The sequence below is a fragment of the Primulina eburnea genome, chromosome 5 (assembly GCF_022965805.1).
Source record: "Primulina eburnea isolate SZY01 chromosome 5, ASM2296580v1, whole genome shotgun sequence".
NCBI lineage: Eukaryota > Viridiplantae > Streptophyta > Magnoliopsida > Lamiales > Gesneriaceae > Primulina > Primulina eburnea.
In genome coordinates, this window is record NC_133105.1 from 3,816,273 (window position 1) to 3,836,597 (window position 20,325).

Below are 20,325 nucleotides of genomic sequence, written 5' to 3' on the forward strand. Positions count from 1 at the left end.
TCACACGTGAGGTCTGTATGCATATGAAAGGCTTTTATTTTTTAAAAAAAATTGTTTCATGTTTTTGAAAAAAAATTGTAAAGTTTATGAAAGATGAAAGTTATAAATGAGTTACAAATTTATTAAAATATATTTGTGAGTTATTTTTTTTATCAAATAAAAAATATTTAATTTTGTAATCTGAACAAAACATTGTTACTTAAAATCTCTCAATTTTAATAAGATTAAGTAGATGAACGTTTGGTTAGTGGTCAGGAATTCAATTTTCCATGTGAACATCTTATCGGACAAGTTGTCACATAAGATTTGCCTAATACAAATTATATTACTAGTGTAATTTACAGGATATTGCAAAGTAATGCGTACGTTGTAAGTTCTCACGTCATAAAAAATATAATTAAATTATTTTATATCCAATGCACATGTCTTATTGATTAGATTACTATATTTAAAAAGTACTCAAAATCATAGAAATTTGGTGATTATATTTATCTTCTGCCCATCCATTTTTCTTGACTTGGTCACCCTTTTGCTAGGAAAAAAAGAGTGAGCCTCAAAACAAGGAGAAGGAAATTAAGAGGTTTTTTTAGCGGAATGGATCAAAGAACACCACCCAAAATTCAAAATAAGCAAACATATGATACAAAAATTACACTTTTTCTTCTTTTTTGCAAAAACTTGTGTGAGACAGTCTCGCGAGTCGTAGTTTGTGAGACAGATATCTTATTTGGATCATCCTACGAAAAAATATTACTTTTTATGCTAAGAGTATTACTTTTTATTGTGAATACCGGTAGAGTTGACCCGTCTCACAGATTTAAAGATTCGTGAGACCATCTCACAAGATATATATGTGGCTCCGCCACTTCCATCAGGGCAACCTGCAACCTAAACGGTTTGATCCTTATTTACTAATAAGAGTATAATAGATTAATCTAGACTTGATTTTAGTGAGTCGGCCCCAAGGGATAGTCTTCGGATATCTTGATAACATAGTAACTCAACCCATAATTTTTGAGGTGCATCCAGTCGACCTAACAAACCCAACCTAAATTGACAGTCATATCATAAAGTAGATAATTAAATGGTTGATTTTAAAATTTCAAACTGAATATGTTACTACACTAGAATAAACAAACAGAAACTTTTTGATGAATCGAATAGGTGATTTGAAGTATATAAAACATACGGTAGCTAGTCACTGAGGAAGCATCTTTGCTAGCATTCGATTTCAGATGGCGTTTTTTTGTGCCCGAGCTTTTTGTGCCTGGTGTCATGTTCAACATATCTAGTTCATTCAACTTTCAGTGTTCTGTTTTGTCAAGTGGGAATGTGTATAAAGGTTGAATTCCGAAGCTTTTGGCAACTGGTGTATCATGCATTAAGACCTGATGCTTATAGAGACCATCTTCCAGAATTTGAGATTGCTGAATGCTCCTCTACATTAGGACTATTTCATGAATAAACCGTTACAATCTCCCAGGCCTCCAAGAAATGTTGAAGTAGTATTGTCCTCCAAGAACACAACCGAGAATGAGCGAAGTTCAGAGTGTGGAGACATCAATTGTCACGGACTGCGACTTTAGTATCCATAAAGACCATGAATCTTATTTGAAATTCTGCAGGAAATTCTGTCAGCTGTAAAGAGATGCAGGTAATAATGATATCATAGGAAAAAAGAGCTTCTTCCTCGGTAGGTAAACAATTCCCTTTTGTCATCAGCCTTTCTGCACCCAAGTATGTATTCACCCTCTTGATTTGGGAAATGAATTATCTTCTGTGCAAGTTTCAGTATTTTCTTGTGTATTCTAAATCCTTAATTCATCAGTTCCGTCGCCAGAGCTATACAGTTCCATATTTGAAGACTACCTGACTTATTGTACTACATTTTCAAATCACTTCCTTCCTCTTAACCAACAACCAACCAAATAGTACGAGAATAACCGTGTTGAATATGTTTCAACTATCAATAAGTTGACTCGTGAATAAAACCGTGGAGCCATTATTCAGCTCTATATATGTGACGTGACAAAGGAGGAAAAAGAACGCGCACGCACACTAAACCAGTAGGATTTCAAAGGCTTGCATGCGTCACCGTTGGTCCTAAATCCTAATTACGTACAACCTAGTGTATATTATTGTGTTCAAGGTTTGTGGTCCACTCAACATGGATAAAAGAAAGGCGCAGATGCAACAGCCTCGTACCCGCCTATTTCTTTGACCCAATCCGGGTAACTCCTACAACTTCCACATTCAGGGGTGGGGGCCTACCTTTTTCAAATTCGAGTCATCTTCAAATTGTAGAAAAAGAATTTCAAGGGCGTTGATCATGCTTAACCAGTTAACCTATTAGTACCGTGTACCAAATATGAATTTTTCCTTAAAAGGACTAAACAAACAAGTGATGATAAACTAAATGGTAGTAAAAGAAGACTTTTTTAATGAAACTAGGAGCCTTTTATAAGTCCATTGCAAATGGTGGTACAGTTCTGTCAAGCTCATTCATCATTCTATTATGGTGTATAAATATCTCCAATTCTCAAGGCCCCACCAAAACCCCTAAATCTCCAGTGTCATTATTAATGATTACTTATTGGTTGCTGCCACTAGTTTCTTGACCCTCCACCTCCTCGTCCGCCGACGCCGGCTGCAGCAGCAACGCCGTGAAGGGCATGTGTCGATATCCATTAGGGGAGAACTCCAAAGTCATCGTTGGAGCTGGCTGGCAGAGGTCCAGCCTGCAGCTCGGCTGCGGCGGAGGCACGGAGAAGATGCCATTTCCCGCTGCGACGGCCACGGGATGAGCAACCGTGGCCAGCGGCGGATAAGAAAAGACTGTGGATCGTGAAGGAGGTAGTGTACCGGAAGTGGAGGAAACAGACTCCGCCGGGACGGTCCCCGTACCTGTGGCGGCGATGATAGAAGGCTCAGCTTGACGTAGCAGCCACTCGATCGTCTCGCCGTCGGAGCGGTGACCGAGCTCCCGTGTCAGCTGGAAGACTCTGGCGGCGCAGAGAGCCGGCATTCTGACACGCCTACCACGGCCGTTAACCTTAGTGTGCCGATCTTTGCTTGAAGAAGATCCGGGAGAAACCCTTTTAGAGACCACACCAATCTTTGACTTGGAATCCATGGCGGAAGCGGTGGACGGAGGAGGGAGGAGGTGCACGGCGGTGGTTGGCAGGGACGGAGTGGAGTCGGAGGGGGAGATTTGGCGTAGGACCACATGTGACGAAGCCATTGACTGCTGCTGGACTCGTGTGTGGGTAGGGTTTATTCGGTACTTCTGAGAATGGGCCCACATTGCGAAAGGTGAAGGGTACTTTAGTCAATGTCGCGTTGGGGATGGTGATTGGCCCCTGGATAGCGTGCTCTGCTGTTACAGTGATGGGCCACCGAAGATCTTCGTTTACATCGGATTGTGGGGCCCGACATATGAATTCTCTAATTATTTAGAAAATTAAAAAGATCATGAAAAATGAAGTAGAGCTTGTTTTCCTCCCCTAGAAAAACAAAGTGCTGGTACATGTAATACATCGAAATAATGTATGTACTCTTTGGACTCACATTTCCAGAATCAAATCCATGATCTTGACGTTGAGCCGATTGTCGACACGACGAGAGTCAATTGTGACTAATTCATCATCCAACTTTAAAATAACTGGAGAAAAAAAAAACTTGTTTACATTTTGAAGACACGTTTGAAGGAACACAAGTGGGAATGTGAGGTTATAAACTGGTGCATATGTGGCTAGTCTTTCGAAATTGGGCTTCTTTTCCCAGGGAAATTTAAGAAGCGTATGCAAGCAAGAAGAGCAAGTATTATCTTAAGCCCATCTCTGTTGGACTTTCTTCGTAAGTACTTTTCCTTCTAAACAAACTATATAAACAAATTACACAAATTCAGATTAGTGTGGAAGTAGAATCGGAATCATACAGTCATCTTTAGTTCTAAGGTTGGAGAAATCCTAGAACTTTAAATTCACGTAACTCAAATTATTTGATTTTTGTAAGTTTCTTTTAAGATGCAATAATTATTTTGGTTAAAAACGGTTCGAACAGTATACACAACCAAAATATGTTAGATTCAATTCCATTAGAATTGTTGCCTCATACGTCCTATTTAATGGTGTTAAGATTAGAACTTGAACTTTAACTCTATCTTAAAAGCTAGCTCAAGGTGGGAGGATTGTCCAAGTCCATATATGCAACTCTCAGGTATTTTATTCAACCGATGTGGGACAATTAACACACCTTACTCACGCTCAAGAATGAATATTTGGAGCGTGTTACAAATGATCTAATTATGGGTAGAACATGTGGCCCGACTATGGACAGTTTGACATATAACGGTAAAACATGAGCTCTGATACCATGTTAAGATGGAGACTTTGAACTACCTCAAACCCAAAAGCTGGCTTAATGGGAAAGGTTTGTAAGTACATATATGCAACTCTCAGAGAATTTATCTAACCGATGAGGAACAATTAACACACCCTCCTCACATCTAGAAATGAACATATGGAGCATGAAGTTTACAAATGACTCAATTATGGGCAGAACGGGTGTCCCAAATATGGACAATTCAACACATATAACGGTAGAACCTGAGCTCTGATAACATGTTAAGATTGAGATTTAGAACTAATTCAACCCCAAAAGCTAGCTCAATGGGAGATATTTGTTCAAGTCCATATACGCGCAACTCTCAGTGAATTTATCTAACCGATACGAGACAACTAACGCACTCCCTTCACGCCCAGGAATGAACATCTGGAGCGTTGCAAATGACCAAATTATGGTCAGAAAGGTTGCCCAACTATGGATAGTCAAACATACAACGGAACCTGAGCTTTGATACTATGTTAAAATTGGAACTTTGACCTAACTCAACCTTAAAAGCAAGCTCAAATGAGGATATTGTCCAAGTTCATATATGTAACTCTCAAATATTTTATCCAACCGATATAAAACAACTAACCGTAGGAAATAACTTCATATGTTGATTACTCTATGTTGGCAAGAAAAAAAATTAAATTTAGTTCAATTAAATTCGACCAAAGCCCAACACGAATTTTAGCCCACAAAATTGCATGAGAAAAAACCCAATAATTTTTCCGAATTATTTTGAATGGTCAGAAGTGGGAAAACATATCGGAAAAATGTCGTGGTTGGAGATCGTAAATGTCTAAATGAAAAGTGGGGATTGGAGGAAAAAGTCTCACCGAACAAAAGAGGAAAACATAGGCATAAAGAAAAAACTCAACAACACAAATTTCCCAAAACTCTTCATAAATTTCAGTTTTCATATTTACACATTCTGAGAAATGTTATTAGATTTTTCAGTCTTCCACAACGTCTCCATTTTAGTTTCTTCCAGAAATTTTTAATGTATTTTTATATTTGTGTAAATTCATCCTGCTTATTTATTTTATTTTTTTTAAAAATGAAGTAAACATTCATTAAAGGTTATAAAAAGAGTTAAAATATAAGTATATTAGACACCCCCAAGAGATAACAAAATAAGAATAAGAACGATATCATTATCCCGGGAGATAATAAATAATGACAGAAGTTTATATCAACAATTTCGGTGTCATTTCTTTGTCGTTTTGGCGTTACATGTTATTAGAAGATGACAAAAACTTGTAAGAGACGGATCTCTTATTTGGATCATCTCACAGATAATGATTGTGAGATCTTCTCAAAAAAGACATACTCTTAGAAGATTAGAACCAACAATCAAAATTTGTATTCATTTTAGTTTGAATGATTAAAAGTTAGATGGTTCGTATTTTTTACTCAAATTGATATTTTTAATATCTGACTCACTCACATTTTAGAGAAAATTATGTAAACGTCGTTATTCATATGTGAATTCAACGCGTCTTTATGTATTCACACTAATCATATATATCATATCAATGATTCACTAATAATGTATATATTATCACCTTATGTTTATGGCTATGGTTTGTGGTCCACTTAACATTAAGATTTTATGTGTAAAACGAGATCCGAAATTTGAGATACAAAGCTATCGATTTCATATCAACTCAAAAAACCCTTATTTTTATATTAATGGACCCACTCATTTATTGTAATTTGATCCGTAAGTGTACTATGATATAAAAGAATTGGACTTATCGAAACCACAGGAGCCCATGAATAGTTCGAGTCTGTAACATAATAATTGCAAAAGCAATATTGCAATAAATGAATTTTGACTATTTTTATTGGAAAATGGTTAGGCCAACAATTCCTTTTTCACATACTAGAAGGGACTACTTATCATAAAACCGTGGATAGGAGAAAAGATGTATCGGTGCATGCAAGTATTTGGAAACTATATATTGACTCATATTAAACCAAGGTTCAAAAAAGCGAGAAGCGTCCCGAAACGTGGATGTCGAGCTCCAAACTTTTCAAGTTTAAGCGAGATTAACACGGGCTTAAACGTGAAAAAACGTTTTTTAACTTTAGTGTAATTGTAATTATCTCAAACCAATAAATAGATAGAATAATACATAAATATGATAAATTTAAGTCTGATACATTAATTATCATATTTATAAAAACATAAAATCTTAAAATTATAATCTGTATTTGTTTTTGTAACTGGTCTACATTAAAAATTGCTAATTATTTATCAAATCATTGTCAGACATGCTTAATCATAATTAAAATTAAAAAATAAATATCTAAATTATAAACATAATTTATTATTTTAAAATAAAAAAAAGCATACCTTCAAAATAAAAATAAATAAAAAATAAACAAATGCGATTAATTGTGCTTAAGCATGCTTAATTAAACGTCTTAATTACGCTTAATTCGACCAAACTACAGTTTGACCGTTTTTTTCCGCTTTTCTCCGAAACAGGGCGTTTTTGTCGAGCTTCAAGCTTAAACGTGTTTTTTAGAACACTGTTAATTCAACAACCAATTAATGAAGATAATAATTTTAAAAAAGCACATCAATAAAAAATAAACCCTATATATCATCTATGGCAAAAACTTGTGTGAGACGGTCTCACGAGTCTTATTTTGTGAGAGGATCTCTTATTTGAGTCATCCATGAAAAAGTATTACTTTTTATACTAAGAGTATTACTTTTTATTGTGAATATCGGTAGAGTTGACCATCTCACACATAAAGATTCATGAGACCGTCTTCCAAAAGACCTACTCATCATCTATTTATCTTAAGCTATACATATAAGATCAATATATATAGTTTCCATATCTATATTTAATATATCTCAAGTTTAGGATACAAACTAAGTAGGATCTATGAGACCTGTCTATCATGGTTAACTCCACTTTACTCATAAATTGAGAGACAGACGTTTAAACCTAGGTAACAACGAGAAAACCCCACCTCGTGTAGTAAACGTGGGACGTCGTCGAGACTACAACTCACCTAGCTAGCTAGGTCATGTCACTTAGACAAGATATACATGAATTTATTTACTCACTACATTTTCTTGTGATAGTATATAGTACGCACTTCTTCTTCAGGGGAAAAACTTAGTCCAGTCTCCCAACTCCTGTTTGCAAGATTTGTACTCGATCGATGCAACAACTGACATTAAATACATTATACCATGCGCTGTTACTAAAGGGTTTTTTCTTTTTTACCATTAAAAGGTAGGCCACTATTTTCCCCCTATCATCGTTAGTTCACTCTCAATTATATATAGTTCATCGATTGCGATGGCTAACTCGTACCTGTCTAAGATTTCCTATTACTATTCAAGAAACCATTATACCAAGAAACCCAAATATATTGATCAACTGGTGAAGTCGACCGCCTGATCAATTTTGAGTTCGTGTTGCTTGAAACAAAAAACCCTTTTCCTACATAAATATATATATATATTATCTTACTTTAACCTCTGAGGCTCTAGCAAACACTTGTAAATAATACAAGATTATTTTAGTGATTAAAGATTTATTTCATGGAAGTGAGTCATGAAGAGGGTGCGGAGTATTCAGGGAGTTGCGCGAGTTGCAGATCATCTTTCGCGGAGAAATGCGGCCGATTCGCGAAGAAGCAGAGGGCTAAATTCTATATTTTCCGACGTTGCATAGCGATGCTTGTCTGTTGGCATGAGAGGAATGAGCATTGAAGATTGATGAGGGGGCAGCTTTGATCTTTTTTTTTCTTTTACCGAAGATGGAGATTGTGTTCTACATGGATCGGAGTACTACGTACGTATAAGATTTCATAAATACCAACGTTCCGTAACACGCGATATGCATGTCATATTAAATTATTATTTCATGATGATTTTTGTGAACAAAATATATATTATTTTATTTGGATATGATATTTATAGATTAACGATTATATAAGATTAATTGTTGAGATAGTTTGAAATTTTAAATAAATTATGAATAAATTGGAGAAAATATCAAAAAATATATATATAAAGAGACATACAAAAATACTAGTAAACTCATAGGAGCAAAATTAGTTTACAAATATTATGAAAAATAAAATTATAAAAAAGTTTGATAACACATTGAAAATCAAAGTTAGTTAATACGAGGTGTCAAATTTAATAATAGAGTATAGATATTATGCGCAAACATTAAATTTTGGAATCTTATAAAAGCACATTTTTTAAATAAAAAAACTTACGAGGTTGGAAAATAAATTTTTAGGTTGTAGTTGGATAGTTAATCTGAAAGTCTAAATTTAAAATCCGTGATTCTAAAATTGTTAAAAAATTGTTCGGAAGAATTTCATTTTGGTGTACTTCAAATTTACTCGTTAATTATCAACTAAAAATATTTTAATTAGTAATGAAGGATATATTTCACTCCATCTAAATCATTACATCCTACTGTAAGTTATCTTTTGAACAGATCATGGATATGAGATTATTGGATTTCAAATTCTTAAATCTGTATTAAATTATTAAGCGAAGAATTTACATATTTGGTTATAAATTTTTATATTTGGTTTAAATATTTATATCCCTTTTAATAAATCTGGAATTTTTTCGTAGTACACTAAACTATATCTCAAGACCTAAGCTTTTAGCGAAGTTCATCGAAGTCAGTTAGGAGCTTATTCAGAGGACATGTGGTAATAATTGCTCTGGTCTGATTTACAACGTTTTTTTTTTTTTTTGCTTTCTTAAAATTTTAGATTTTTGACTTGGTCGGTAACAAGTACGCAATATATATCCATCTAAATTATAAAGGTTTAATTATTTCGTTTTAACGCGAAATTGAACTAGTTTTTCGGGAAGAGTTTTATGACAATATATCATTAAGGATGTTGGTGTTTGTCGAAACTTTTTATTGAGTCCTAATCTTACATATATGTGACTTTAACTTTAAAAAAGATTATAAAAATTATCTGTAAGTGACATATTTTGGGCATAAAAACCTTGGAAAAACTGATAAATTAAAAAAAATAAAATAGATTGCTCTTTGGGATAAAAATTTTGTACGATGAATTGGCTTTTAAGGTACGTTGAACTATGTTTTTTTACAATACATTAATCAAAGAAGATAATTTTGTTGTCATTCTTCCAATAATAAGTTAGAAAACATAGCAGGTAACGTACATAAAAGGTATCAAAGTACTGTTTGAAACAAAGTAATCATATGTACTTCGAAACAAGATATTGATTATTATATAAAAAAAATGTTTTAACAAAATCAACGCAGTGTTTGATTTGATTTTATGAAATTATTTTCCCATTTCTCAAGTAAAACCAAATGTGATTATGAAGTTTCAATTTTAGTCGATTATCTTTGTTTTTTTTTTCTCTCGTGATTCTAGTTTTTTTTTTCCTAACATGATGCTGACGTGTGTAGTATCATATCAGCAGTCCCGATGAAAATGATTAAAATTGTCAAAAATCGAAATATAGACACAATTAAGACTGAAATTTCCTAACATAGATGACCAAAATCACAAAGAAGCAAGCACATAATTTTCCGTTTAAATCATCTTTTTCACGTATCTCTCACTATTTCAAATTGTTAATAGTACAATATATTTTGTTATGGTATTAATATCATTACATATAATTTTAAGTTTGAAAATTACATTTGCATTTTTCAAAAAAGAAAATAAAATGTGTGACATCTTTCACTCCAAATGACCAATAGACTCTTTATGAAATGAGTTGAACAAAGTAATTAAACAAGTCAACAAATTGAATAATTGAAAACTTTAATTGGGACAACGTTAATGTGGCATCTTTTTCACTTCAAATGACAAAATGGGGATCGTACGTAGTACGTACTTAGAGAAAACACATGAATTGGGTGGTGGGCGCGCAAGCCGACAGCAAGAATCCTTAGGAAAGCGCGTCAGGTGGTACGCGATTTCTTCCACAATTAACGAAGTCGTTACTGTAGGTACGTACCACCCCCGACCCACACTCGTGCGGCCCCTTCTCCTCAAGTTTTGCAGGAGGTCCTTCACGTTTAGTTTTGACTTCCCCCCGTACATAAGTGGAATTTTATGAACGCGTTTTACAAAGAAAATTTGATGGAAACATTTAATTGAAAATCATAATTAATCCCCCAAATAATGATATCTTATGTATGCAAAAACTCGTCGAATCATGAGAAGAGAGTTGTTAAATGTTTTCTTCTTTTTACGTTCAAATCACAATATATAACTTGTTGAACGAGTCAAATATAAAACAAAACTATCATTTATTTCTTATCACGGTCTACTATACACTTCTTCCAACTCGCATCCTTGTGGTGATGTCGGCCATGTTGAATGTCTGACTGATCATCCAACTTTCTTAATGGCTTCTCCCCACATCAGGACCTAGGGAGGTCGATCGGGACCAAAACCAAGCACGTCGTGCCACCGACTTGAATCATGACTTGCTACATGGATGTGATCAAGTCTTGCAACATGCTAGTCATCCTACCGAGGTATAAATGCCATTAAATTTGAACTTGAAAACAACTTGAAGAGTAGCCCCCATTACTTACATGGGTTCCGGTTGTAACAGGAACATATATAACTTTGATACGACTAATTTTCTCATGAAAGTATTAATTACACAGAATAAAGTTTAGGTATTTGTTATGGCACTTGCTTCCATTTATCAGTTTCCTTATGCGTGTGTGTAGACTTCTGACCTCAACGAGAAGTTAGCTCAAATTGGAAATAGGATTTGAAAAATGGTCGTGCGAGAAAATTTGAAGAGTGAAAGGGGGTATGTAACACGTGCAACTCTGACTACAGGTGCTGTCTCGTCTCCTGCAAAATATCAAAGTATTTGCCAGCTTTTCTAACCTCCCCACGAGGATATGTCAAGTGTGGACCCATTCGAATTTAGCTATTTAATTTTGTGTCTCTCCAGTATTTATGATTAAATCCACATTACATGATTTGAATGGATTTCTGGGAATACTTGAGCAAACATTATAAAATCAAATTGTACAGAATATACATGGACAAAATCTCTTGTAATTTTATTACAGTTCCTTTTATGTAGTTTTCCCCGCACATGGTTTGTCTAAATTAAAAGTTTCCAAGGCCCAGTCCACTACCCAGGCCCAGAGTGACTTACACTGCTAAATTAAACCAAAGTCCAAGCTTCTCCCCTCGTCACATTGTCCAAAATGGAATCAAGCTGGGGAGGGTGGAAATAGCCATTCTATGACGGAGCCCGTATCTTTCGTGCCTCCATATTCTTCTTCCTCGGCGGCGGCGGACATACCTGCGCCTCCTGTATCTGGTAGTCCTGGTTCCTCGGGGTCTTGCACTCAGGTTCCTCCTCCATTTTCACAGCCCCGAACTTTCTTGATATTATAAGAACCCTGATGTATATGATCGCTGCCTCTTTTTAACCATTCAGCAGACTCGTAATGAAGATTTAATTGATGGGTTCACGAAGAATCTTGTGCAATCCATTAAAGTTTTCTGTTATAAATAGCTAGCATTGAGCAAGGACTAAGGATAGAGTACTATATATTATAGAATAATACGTATGTGAGAGGTGGCGGCAGTTAAGAATTAACTGGCGCCGGTTGGTGTTTAGGGTGGCTTTCATGAGATTTCTCGGATTCTTTTGGGGTTTGCTTCGGTTTCTGCGAAAGCATGGGAATTTGGAAAGCATACGTGCCAAGAATTGAACACATTTGGGTTTGAAATGATAAAAACAATTTTCAAATAAAATACATAATTGAACACATTTGGGGTACTAGATGCAGCTGATTAGCCTCGACTATGTGTTTTCCAATTTTTCTCATAGGTGTCAGCCTTGAGTCGTGGATAGTTATCGAAACCTTTTTCTAAACTGGTTAGATGCAACTAATTACGGATGTAAAATAGTCACAAGTAAAAGTTCGTAAATGTTCACATTAAAATTCTTTCGAGTGAATATATCATACATGCTGACTCGTACTAATGTCTTCTCTATCTGAAATACACGATGTCTTTCATATATGTCTATTGCAGAAGTATATTTCTGATGCTTCACAAGAGATTTATCTACTATTATATTAGTTAGTTCAAGGTTTATATAACACACACGGGACAATAACTGTTATTCTCACGTCATAATTTTAAAAAAGAATACGAAATACAAGTTATACACGGGGTGATCTTGAGCCGTCACCGAGGCCACCAAAAATCTGGCAGCCATATACACAGAAAATGGCGTTAATTTTGAGTGTCAACTGCAAATATTATCATGAACCCATCTACTTCAACAACCCTGATTCCAAACCCAATCCTTACCAATTATCCGGAGGGTTTCAGAAACACCATTCTTCCTTTACTGTACGTTTTAAACTGGTAATTACTTTTTTTTTTACATACCCATTTGTCGATTTTATTGCTATTTTGCCAATCATTTTATTGGTTACTTTCTACTGGTTTGTCTTTCTCCATTTTTTGGCAGTGGGAAGAGCGACGTCGTTTTAGGGTTGTTAATTGTTCAGGGGAGGATTCGGGTCAGCCCAGGGCAAAAGGTATGGTTGAGTGATAATTTTATTGAGTATACTGTGTACATATGGTAAAATTATTGCAGTCTTTTTTAGTAAAATTTATTTGGTTTTTGTATCATATGATGAAGAGGCTAGTGTAGGTGTTAAAGCAGCATTGTCTGTTCTAAGGTTCTACAAACGTGAGTTCTTCCTAACTTTACTAAGAATTATTTGACAATATAGATAAATTTATCCATAATTTAGTAAACTTCCATTATCTGGCCGCAATTAGACATGAAATGAAATAGAGTCGGGGATGTGAGCTGGAGTGATCGAGTAGAGAAGTTGGGAGAATCAAGTGCTACAGTTTATTTTCCCCGTATTTTGCTTTATGAAATACTGGAAAACATCTGAATGTGTCGCATTCAACGTTTTTCATTGGTTAATCTTGTTGGGCGTGTTCTAATGGCGACAGGGGAAATCTCACCCTTGTTACTAAATAGTTGTCGGTATGTTCCGACATGTAGTGAGTATTCGATGATCGCTTACAAGAAGTATGGAGTTGCAAAAGGGACCTTATTGACTGCTTGGCGCCTTTGTCGTTGCAATCCTCTTGGTATTACCCTTTTTCCAATTTGTTGTTCTATATGTAGAAGTACAAAATCATTCATATATTATTTTGAAAATTGTTCCCTGAATTCTGCTGTAAACCAATATTTCAAGCAGTTCGGATAACTGGGTATTTTGAATCCTTTTATACACAGCAATGAGTGGTTTTGTGACGAGCTATTATCATTAAATAAGATAAAAATATGTTATTTTTTGAACGTGGTAGGTGGATCCGGCTTTGATCCCCCTAGATGGTTTGATGAGGCAACTCCACCCGGGCAGTGAATTACGTTGATTGGGAATGGCATGGTAAGTATATGCTTATTTCGAATTTGGAAAATTGTCAATAAATATGGGACAAACGATACTTTATCGTGCAGAAAGCAAGCATATTGAAGCATAAACCCCATCATTCTTCTGTCCTATTGTTACTAATTTTTGAAATGTTATGAAGCTTTTCGAATTTGATTATTGTTTGGAAATTTTGTATTTGAAGATTTTAACGTCCTTCAGAACAAAATTTAGCAATTTCTTAAGTAATGATTTGAGCAGTGGTTTATTTGCTGCTACTGCTGTGGAAAGTTTGTAGAAAAATACAGCCACCAAAGCAGCAATTCATGCAAGGGAACAGGAAATCTGCTTCAAGGATCCTCACAATTTTATGGCCATAAATATTATTTTGGACCTAGTCTTGGTAGAATGGACAGATAATAGGATCTCTTAGACGTTTATCATCGGTAACTCTTAAGATAATATCTGCCAAAGTACAGAAAGCTAGATCTGGTCGAGTGAAGTATGCATGGAAATGTAAAGATTCCCCCTGAAATAATGTGTGGATGTGCATGAAAATACTGTGGCTGCCTAGTTTTGTTCCATTTTGGTGATTACCGGGTCGTCCATTACTCTGTGGTTGCGACTTTTTAGATTAGTTATCAGTTGCCATCTATTTATGATTTTTAAGGGTCTTGTCCAATTTCCTTTTTCCTTTGATCTGATGTTCTGTAAGTGAATAGTGTTTGACTTATTACAGCTACAGGTATATGATGTGTAGCAAACTAGTCAAGTCCTCTCAATGACATGAAAATTTCCTTTTGATTCCTGGAAAGTTTCCTTCGAACATTATTCAGATAAAGTAGACAGTTGTTTATTGACATTTAGATCTGTTTACACCAGTGTCGAATTGTCTTTTGGAAACCAGTCTTGTGAATTTGTACTGAAGCTCTCTATTCAGTATTAAGTAGTGGTTTTATTAACCAAACAACGCAGGGAGGATAGTTCAGAATTTTCCTAAATTTCAGATGATTTGGTTTGGAATTTCCTAGTTGGCCTTTTGCTTACATCATTGGTTGGAAAAATTGGATGCATGCATTTCTTGATCCAGATTCATGTGACCTCATCTGATATGATAAGATTTGTCAAATGGTTTGAAAGATCCTCGTTGGTATCTGTATCTACAAGTACCTAGTTAAATGATCATCTAACATAAACACGTGAACTATGACATTTTCCTACCGGATTTTGAAACTTGGTTGGCTTATAAATGTTTATGCTGATCAACAGCAGAAATGCTCTGAGAGTCTTGAGCCATCCATTACCGACAGAATGTTTGTTATCTCAGTTCTTGTGGCATACCTGATGTTTAGATGTTGATATACCGTTGCTATCAGAGCCATGAAATCATCCATGACCACCATAGTCTTTACTTGTATTTATATCATAATAATACTGTCAATAATTCTTGGAGTCCCTGCAATCCAATTTGGGGACTTTTTTATGTAGCTGCAGAATATGATGCATCAGCAAAATGGGGCCGCAATTTCATCCAGTCACCATTAATGGAGGTTCTGACTTTGCATTGGCTGAAAGAGAGTGGTTGGTTTGATCACATATATAAGTGTAATTATGGTCCACTCCAAGTATATATTAGTGCAAGTATTTAGTAGAAAATGATAGCGGTTAAGCTGTAAGCCATTCTTTTTTATAAAATTATTTTTATTGAGTTTCCTTTACTTGATATCATTTGGTGGAAGCAACCCAAATAAAATAATCATTTTTCTTTACATTTGGTCAAGATGAATGAAGTGATACATCGAGAATTAGTCAGTTCAAGAACATTTCAAGTCATTTGTTAAAGATTGGTCTTGGTGTTGGGTTTGTGGGAACAAGTTATCGAAATATAATATTTAATATTTTAATGATATTCTATATATTATAAGGTTTAAAAGCTTCACCAGTCGACTAGGTCCAAAGGTGAAGAAAGGATTTAATATACTTCAATGATCATACATTAATTGCATCCTGGTGTACCATAATTTAAAGCTTCGGAATTATTTAACTTCAAAAAAAATCCCAATTGCCGGTGGGTTCAAATGCTTTTCTTGATCTTGCAAATAATACTAACAATTTGCACAGTTAGATTCGAGGTAAAGAACATGTTTGTGGCATTAACGTTGTCAAATAGAGCATTGGTTTGTGTGTCATTATTGTACTCAACTAGTTGTTCTCAAAAGTAAACTTTTGTGGTGTCCTTCAAGAAGATGACATGAAAACCGAAAATATATCTCCTCTCGAGGTCCCCCACAATTGGCAATGGCAAATGCTATATGGGGAAATTTTAGCATTGATTTAAAACACTTGGAGGGAATCTTATTTATTTTTCTCTTGCTTTTTTTAGCATTGATTCAAGAAACTTAAGAGGGTTTTGATCTTATTTATTCTCCACACATTATAAATTCCACATAGGTATGATATGCTGATTAAAATTACACGATTTGCCCACTTGGTCCGTCACGCTTTGTGTTAAAATTTCCTTCATATTTGAAACAGCTCGAAAAAAGTCACATTAATCAAACCTGGAGGATTTACTCTTCAAGATCCAACTGTATCATCATGTAAGTATGGAATTAACGCACAAAAATGCTACAAAATCGAAACAGAGGATTCGAAGGAGGGAACTAGACTGTTGTTAATTTCTGTTAGAAAAATTTCATAGCAGCGAGAATGGAGATCACAAAAGCATAAAATGGAGCAAAGAGGGGCATACATCTGTGCATCGTGCATGAGATGTAGCACAAACCTTTTCATTCAAAACAGAGAAAAAGAACTCTTTTTGCGGAAACCAGACAACTCGGTAATTCCTTTGCATCAGAATGAGAAAGCAACGTCAACATAGAAAGGCGCTGCTACATTAGAGTTTGTAATCGAACAAGTGAGAACAGATGCACATTAACCTCGAACCATTTGATTAGTGTCACAAAAATCTTGTATATCATGGATGATTTTATTTCTTAAATAGGTTTCCAACACGAAATAGCGTAGATTATCCGCCCTTTCCAGCCCATTAACAGCCAATGACCATCTTCATCTATTACAAAATCTTTGTGGTAACACGTTCTCACCTTATATATCGCACCTTTCATGATATCTCTTTCGAAAGGGATGTGCATGAAACCCGCCCGAAGATCACGTACTTGCCACTGTTTATAAGTTTCTGGCCTTTCAACTCTCTCCCAGCCTTCACAAGCTATGACATTCAATGCTTCCTTCCCAAATATATCTTTCTCAATCAGCAGTCTTTCCTGTTTCTCCCGAGGTATGTTTGATTCCAGCATGTCGAACAGCGCAGAGAAGTGGAACAAAACTTCCCGAAACCTGGTGACAAAGAATGGCGTGCTATATGCTCCATTGAGTACACCATGGATGAATAAAGACGGGTTAATTTTCCTAATCAGGTTAAGAACCGCTGTTCTTGAACTTTCTGCAACCACGGACTCATCAAGTAAGTTCTTGCCTCGATACAAGCAGGTGACTACCACGAATTCATCCTTGTCGATCTTGAGATCCTCCATTCTGATTGTTTCCCACTTTTGGGCTATAGCATTGTATTCAAAAGGAACATTAAATTTCTCAGCATAATGGGCCAATCGGCGCCCTGTCTCCTGAATTCTTTCCGCAGGTCTGAAGCCAGGTTGTGGAAAGTCTATTCCGGTAATCCGAACCTTAGGTGGACCACCTTTTCGAGCTGCGATACGCTGAATAAAAGTAGGCCACTGGAAGCCGTAAAGGATACCAAAATCTATAACATGAACTCTTGTTGCCTTTTCTGATTTTGTCATGATTGTCTTATTCGAGGCAAAATTAGTTATCTTCCTGAATGGAGATGATGCAAGATAAGTATAGTAAGCTTTCAAGTAATCGGCAGCGGTTGTTCTTCTATTAACAAGGGCTTTATGTATCTGGCTACCAGTGCCAGCCAAACGTGCTTCTAGACCATCGGCAAAATAATGAGCCAATCTCTGATTCCCATCACCAAAAGGAGACGAATGCTGCCTGATCTGTTTAAGAAGTTCGTTGGCATTTCGATGCTCGTCAGCAGCAACAGCTTGAGCACAACTAATCAAAAGGGTTCTCAAATCAACAACTTGTTTTTTCCGGCTCTGTTTCTTGCCACTGCTCTTCCCACCCCTCGATCCGTTTAGTTTCCGATTGTGTCGCATGCCTTTAGTTGCTGCATATTGCAGGTCAGCACGATAAGCTGCAAATTTCTCTCCATGCTCCCCCAAGGAAATAAGCAAGACATTATCAAATTCCTCCATAGGCACATCAGATTCCGTACAGATAGCAGGAAGCTTGCTATTTCTCTCTTCTTCAAAATCCGAATCGAAACAATGACCATTTTTCTTACCCTTTGACCGAGAAGGTGAACATTCTTCCACCTCATCTTTCTTCCCAACCTCAATTACCCCTTTTACAGATTCTTCTATTGAATTTTGAGCTAAAAAACCATTAACATCCAAACTGATCAAGAATTTATTTTCACCAGGAAGGAACTTGTTTGCTTCTTCCACCCCCTTGTTGAAATTCCATACAGATCGACTTTCGCTATGCATTTCACGCATCTGCAGAGGACTTATAGGCGAATCCGAGAAAACATCATCAATATTATATAAGCTATTTGACGTACTAACAGACGAGTTGGGAATATGATCAGTGGTATGACATCTTACTAGTGAAGTATCTCTATATAAAGGAGCGTTGATCCACCTTGGATCGACTGCATCATTTATGTAGCCATTGCCATTACTATCGCTATGTGATAAATTATGGGGATTCACATAAGAATTGCCATCTGGGATCTCACCAAATTGACCAAACAGAGCTGATTCGGGCTGAGGAGAAGGTGGATATTTCTTACCAAGGACATCATAGAATGACTTTTCTTGTGCTTGAAGATCCAACGACTCTTGAAGCATATGTGTTTTGTCCTCCATGTCTTCTTCCATGAGCATTTGATCTATAAACCTCAAAACTGCATCGGAAAAGTCACAATCATCTTGATATTCATCCTCGGTGTCAACACAAGAACTAGAGATGGTACCATTTGAAACGGGCCGGTTTGCGACCAAACCTGCCACTCCAACATTATGTTCTTGAAAGCAACTTCGATACCCCTGCCCATTAACTAGCGTATGATCTGGATTACTAATATCTGACCTGATTCCATTTACTAGTTTCCCATTGGAGAACTCGCCCATGGATTTAACACTCGATTGAAATCCATTCGAGGGATTCAAGAGTCCATGAAAACGTGGATCCATTTCCATCTACTGTATCAAGAAAATGTATGTCTTTAACATGAATACCCAAACTTCCACTGCAACTTTTAGTCCTCACCTTACATGAAAAAACTTTAAAAGAAAAAAAAATGCAGTACGGACAAATAATAACAGCGATTTCAACTCCGAAAAATCATCAAGATTGAATATTTGAACATGTTATAGATGCAGAAATACATGCTAAAAGACAGTCATTGGTCAAACTCTGTACATTTTCCCCAGAATCAGTCATTTTTAGTACACCGACTTTTTTTTAAAAATAAATTAAAGCAAGCAACCTGAAGAAATTCATGGAATCTGGACCGACAACATATTTTGACCCGGTTAGCCGGTAATTTATTCTTGCGATCATTTGCATAAAAAATTCTCACGATATATGATTACCAAATGACCAAGAATTCATTCATGATTACAAAATTTATCGATGCAACCGCAGCAGATTTTACGGGTAAATTTTCGAGCTCAAACAACATTTACAAATCACGTCAGTTAGATAAATTGTATTGAGAAAATTTTGTGCGATCGTCTTGTCCGATAAAATATTGGTAAAATAAATTAAACTAATGATAATTGACTCCATTAACTTGTACATTCGTCTGCATGTAATATTTATAGTAATTGCTTTCGGTATGACATGAGACACCGTAACTTTTTCCAATGTTCCCTTAATATTATATTTGAGTTAATTAATAACAATGTTTTTGGATATTAAAGCTTATGGTACTTTATTATTAAATAAAAACAGTCCATTATGAATGTAATAAATTAAATATTAATAGTTATAAATTTTAATATTATATTAATAATAGATCTAGAGCAAGAGCGGGGGCAGTAAACAATTAAATAAAAACTTATAAAAAAGGTACATCAAAGATAATAAATATTATAAATTTTCTGGCCTTTTTTGGTGATTGTGCTAATACGATATCATCACTGTATAAATAAAAAAAATACGATATCCGACTTGGTGCCCTTTATTACTAGATATTTACTATTTTTAAAATGATTATATCTTTAGACAATGTCCCCCATTCAGGCATAAAGTCGGCACTCTCCCACATCGGAATAAGTAATTAATTATGTACTAAATTATTATTAAAATTACAAACTAATAATCATCACAAAAGTTTTTATCAGATCGTTTTATGGGTTAATTTTATGAAACTGACCTCTTATCC

The 20,325-nt window shown here is 35.5% G+C and overlaps 3 protein-coding genes across 7 annotated transcripts; 1 reads left to right on the forward strand and 2 right to left on the reverse strand.

The window, feature by feature from the left end:
- Nucleotides 1-1,239: 1,239 nt before the first annotated feature.
- LOC140831621 (transcription factor TCP11-like) lies at nucleotides 1,240-3,571 on the reverse strand. The gene has a single exon (XM_073195362.1). The coding sequence runs from the start codon at nucleotides 3,302-3,304 to the stop codon at nucleotides 2,591-2,593; it is 714 nt and encodes a 237-aa protein (XP_073051463.1). The 5' UTR covers nucleotides 3,305-3,571; the 3' UTR covers nucleotides 1,240-2,590.
- Nucleotides 3,572-12,535: 8,964 nt separating this feature from the next.
- Nucleotides 12,536-15,592, forward strand: LOC140832441 (uncharacterized). Of its 5 annotated transcripts, none has more exons than XM_073196473.1 (5): nucleotides 12,536-12,792; nucleotides 12,899-12,968; nucleotides 13,399-13,539; nucleotides 13,759-13,841; nucleotides 14,085-15,592. In XM_073196473.1, exons 1-4 carry the CDS (start codon nucleotides 12,652-12,654, stop codon nucleotides 13,815-13,817), a joined length of 411 nt encoding a protein of 136 aa, XP_073052574.1. In that variant the 5' UTR covers nucleotides 12,536-12,651; the 3' UTR covers nucleotides 13,818-13,841; nucleotides 14,085-15,592. The 5 variants fall into 5 exon arrangements, with proteins under 5 accessions (XP_073052574.1, XP_073052575.1, XP_073052573.1 ...); XM_073196474.1 differs by having other exon boundaries at nucleotides 15,277-15,592; XM_073196472.1 differs by having other exon boundaries at nucleotides 15,312-15,592.
- A 941-nt stretch (nucleotides 15,593-16,533) lies between these two features.
- Nucleotides 16,534-19,432, reverse strand: LOC140832443 (scarecrow-like protein 9). The gene has a single exon (XM_073196476.1). The coding sequence runs from the start codon at nucleotides 19,133-19,135 to the stop codon at nucleotides 16,820-16,822; it is 2,316 nt and encodes a 771-aa protein (XP_073052577.1). The 5' UTR covers nucleotides 19,136-19,432; the 3' UTR covers nucleotides 16,534-16,819.
- Nucleotides 19,433-20,325: the final 893 nt, after the last annotated feature.

Coding starts and splice junctions, on each gene's coding strand:
- LOC140831621 (XM_073195362.1), bottom strand. CDS start 3,304: ATGTGGGCCCATTCTCAGAAGTACCGAATAAACCCTACCCACACACGA.
- LOC140832441 (XM_073196471.1), top strand. CDS start 12,652: ATGGCGTTAATTTTGAGTGTCAACTGCAAATATTATCATGAACCCATC. Junction 12,793..12,898: donor TTACTGTACGTTTTAAACTG/GTAATTACTTTT, acceptor ATTTTTTGGCAG/TGGGAAGAGCGACGTCGTTT. Junction 13,540..13,758: donor TTGTCGTTGCAATCCTCTTG/GTATTACCCTTT, acceptor TGAACGTGGTAG/GTGGATCCGGCTTTGATCCC.
- LOC140832443 (XM_073196476.1), bottom strand. CDS start 19,135: ATGGAAATGGATCCACGTTTTCATGGACTCTTGAATCCCTCGAATGGA.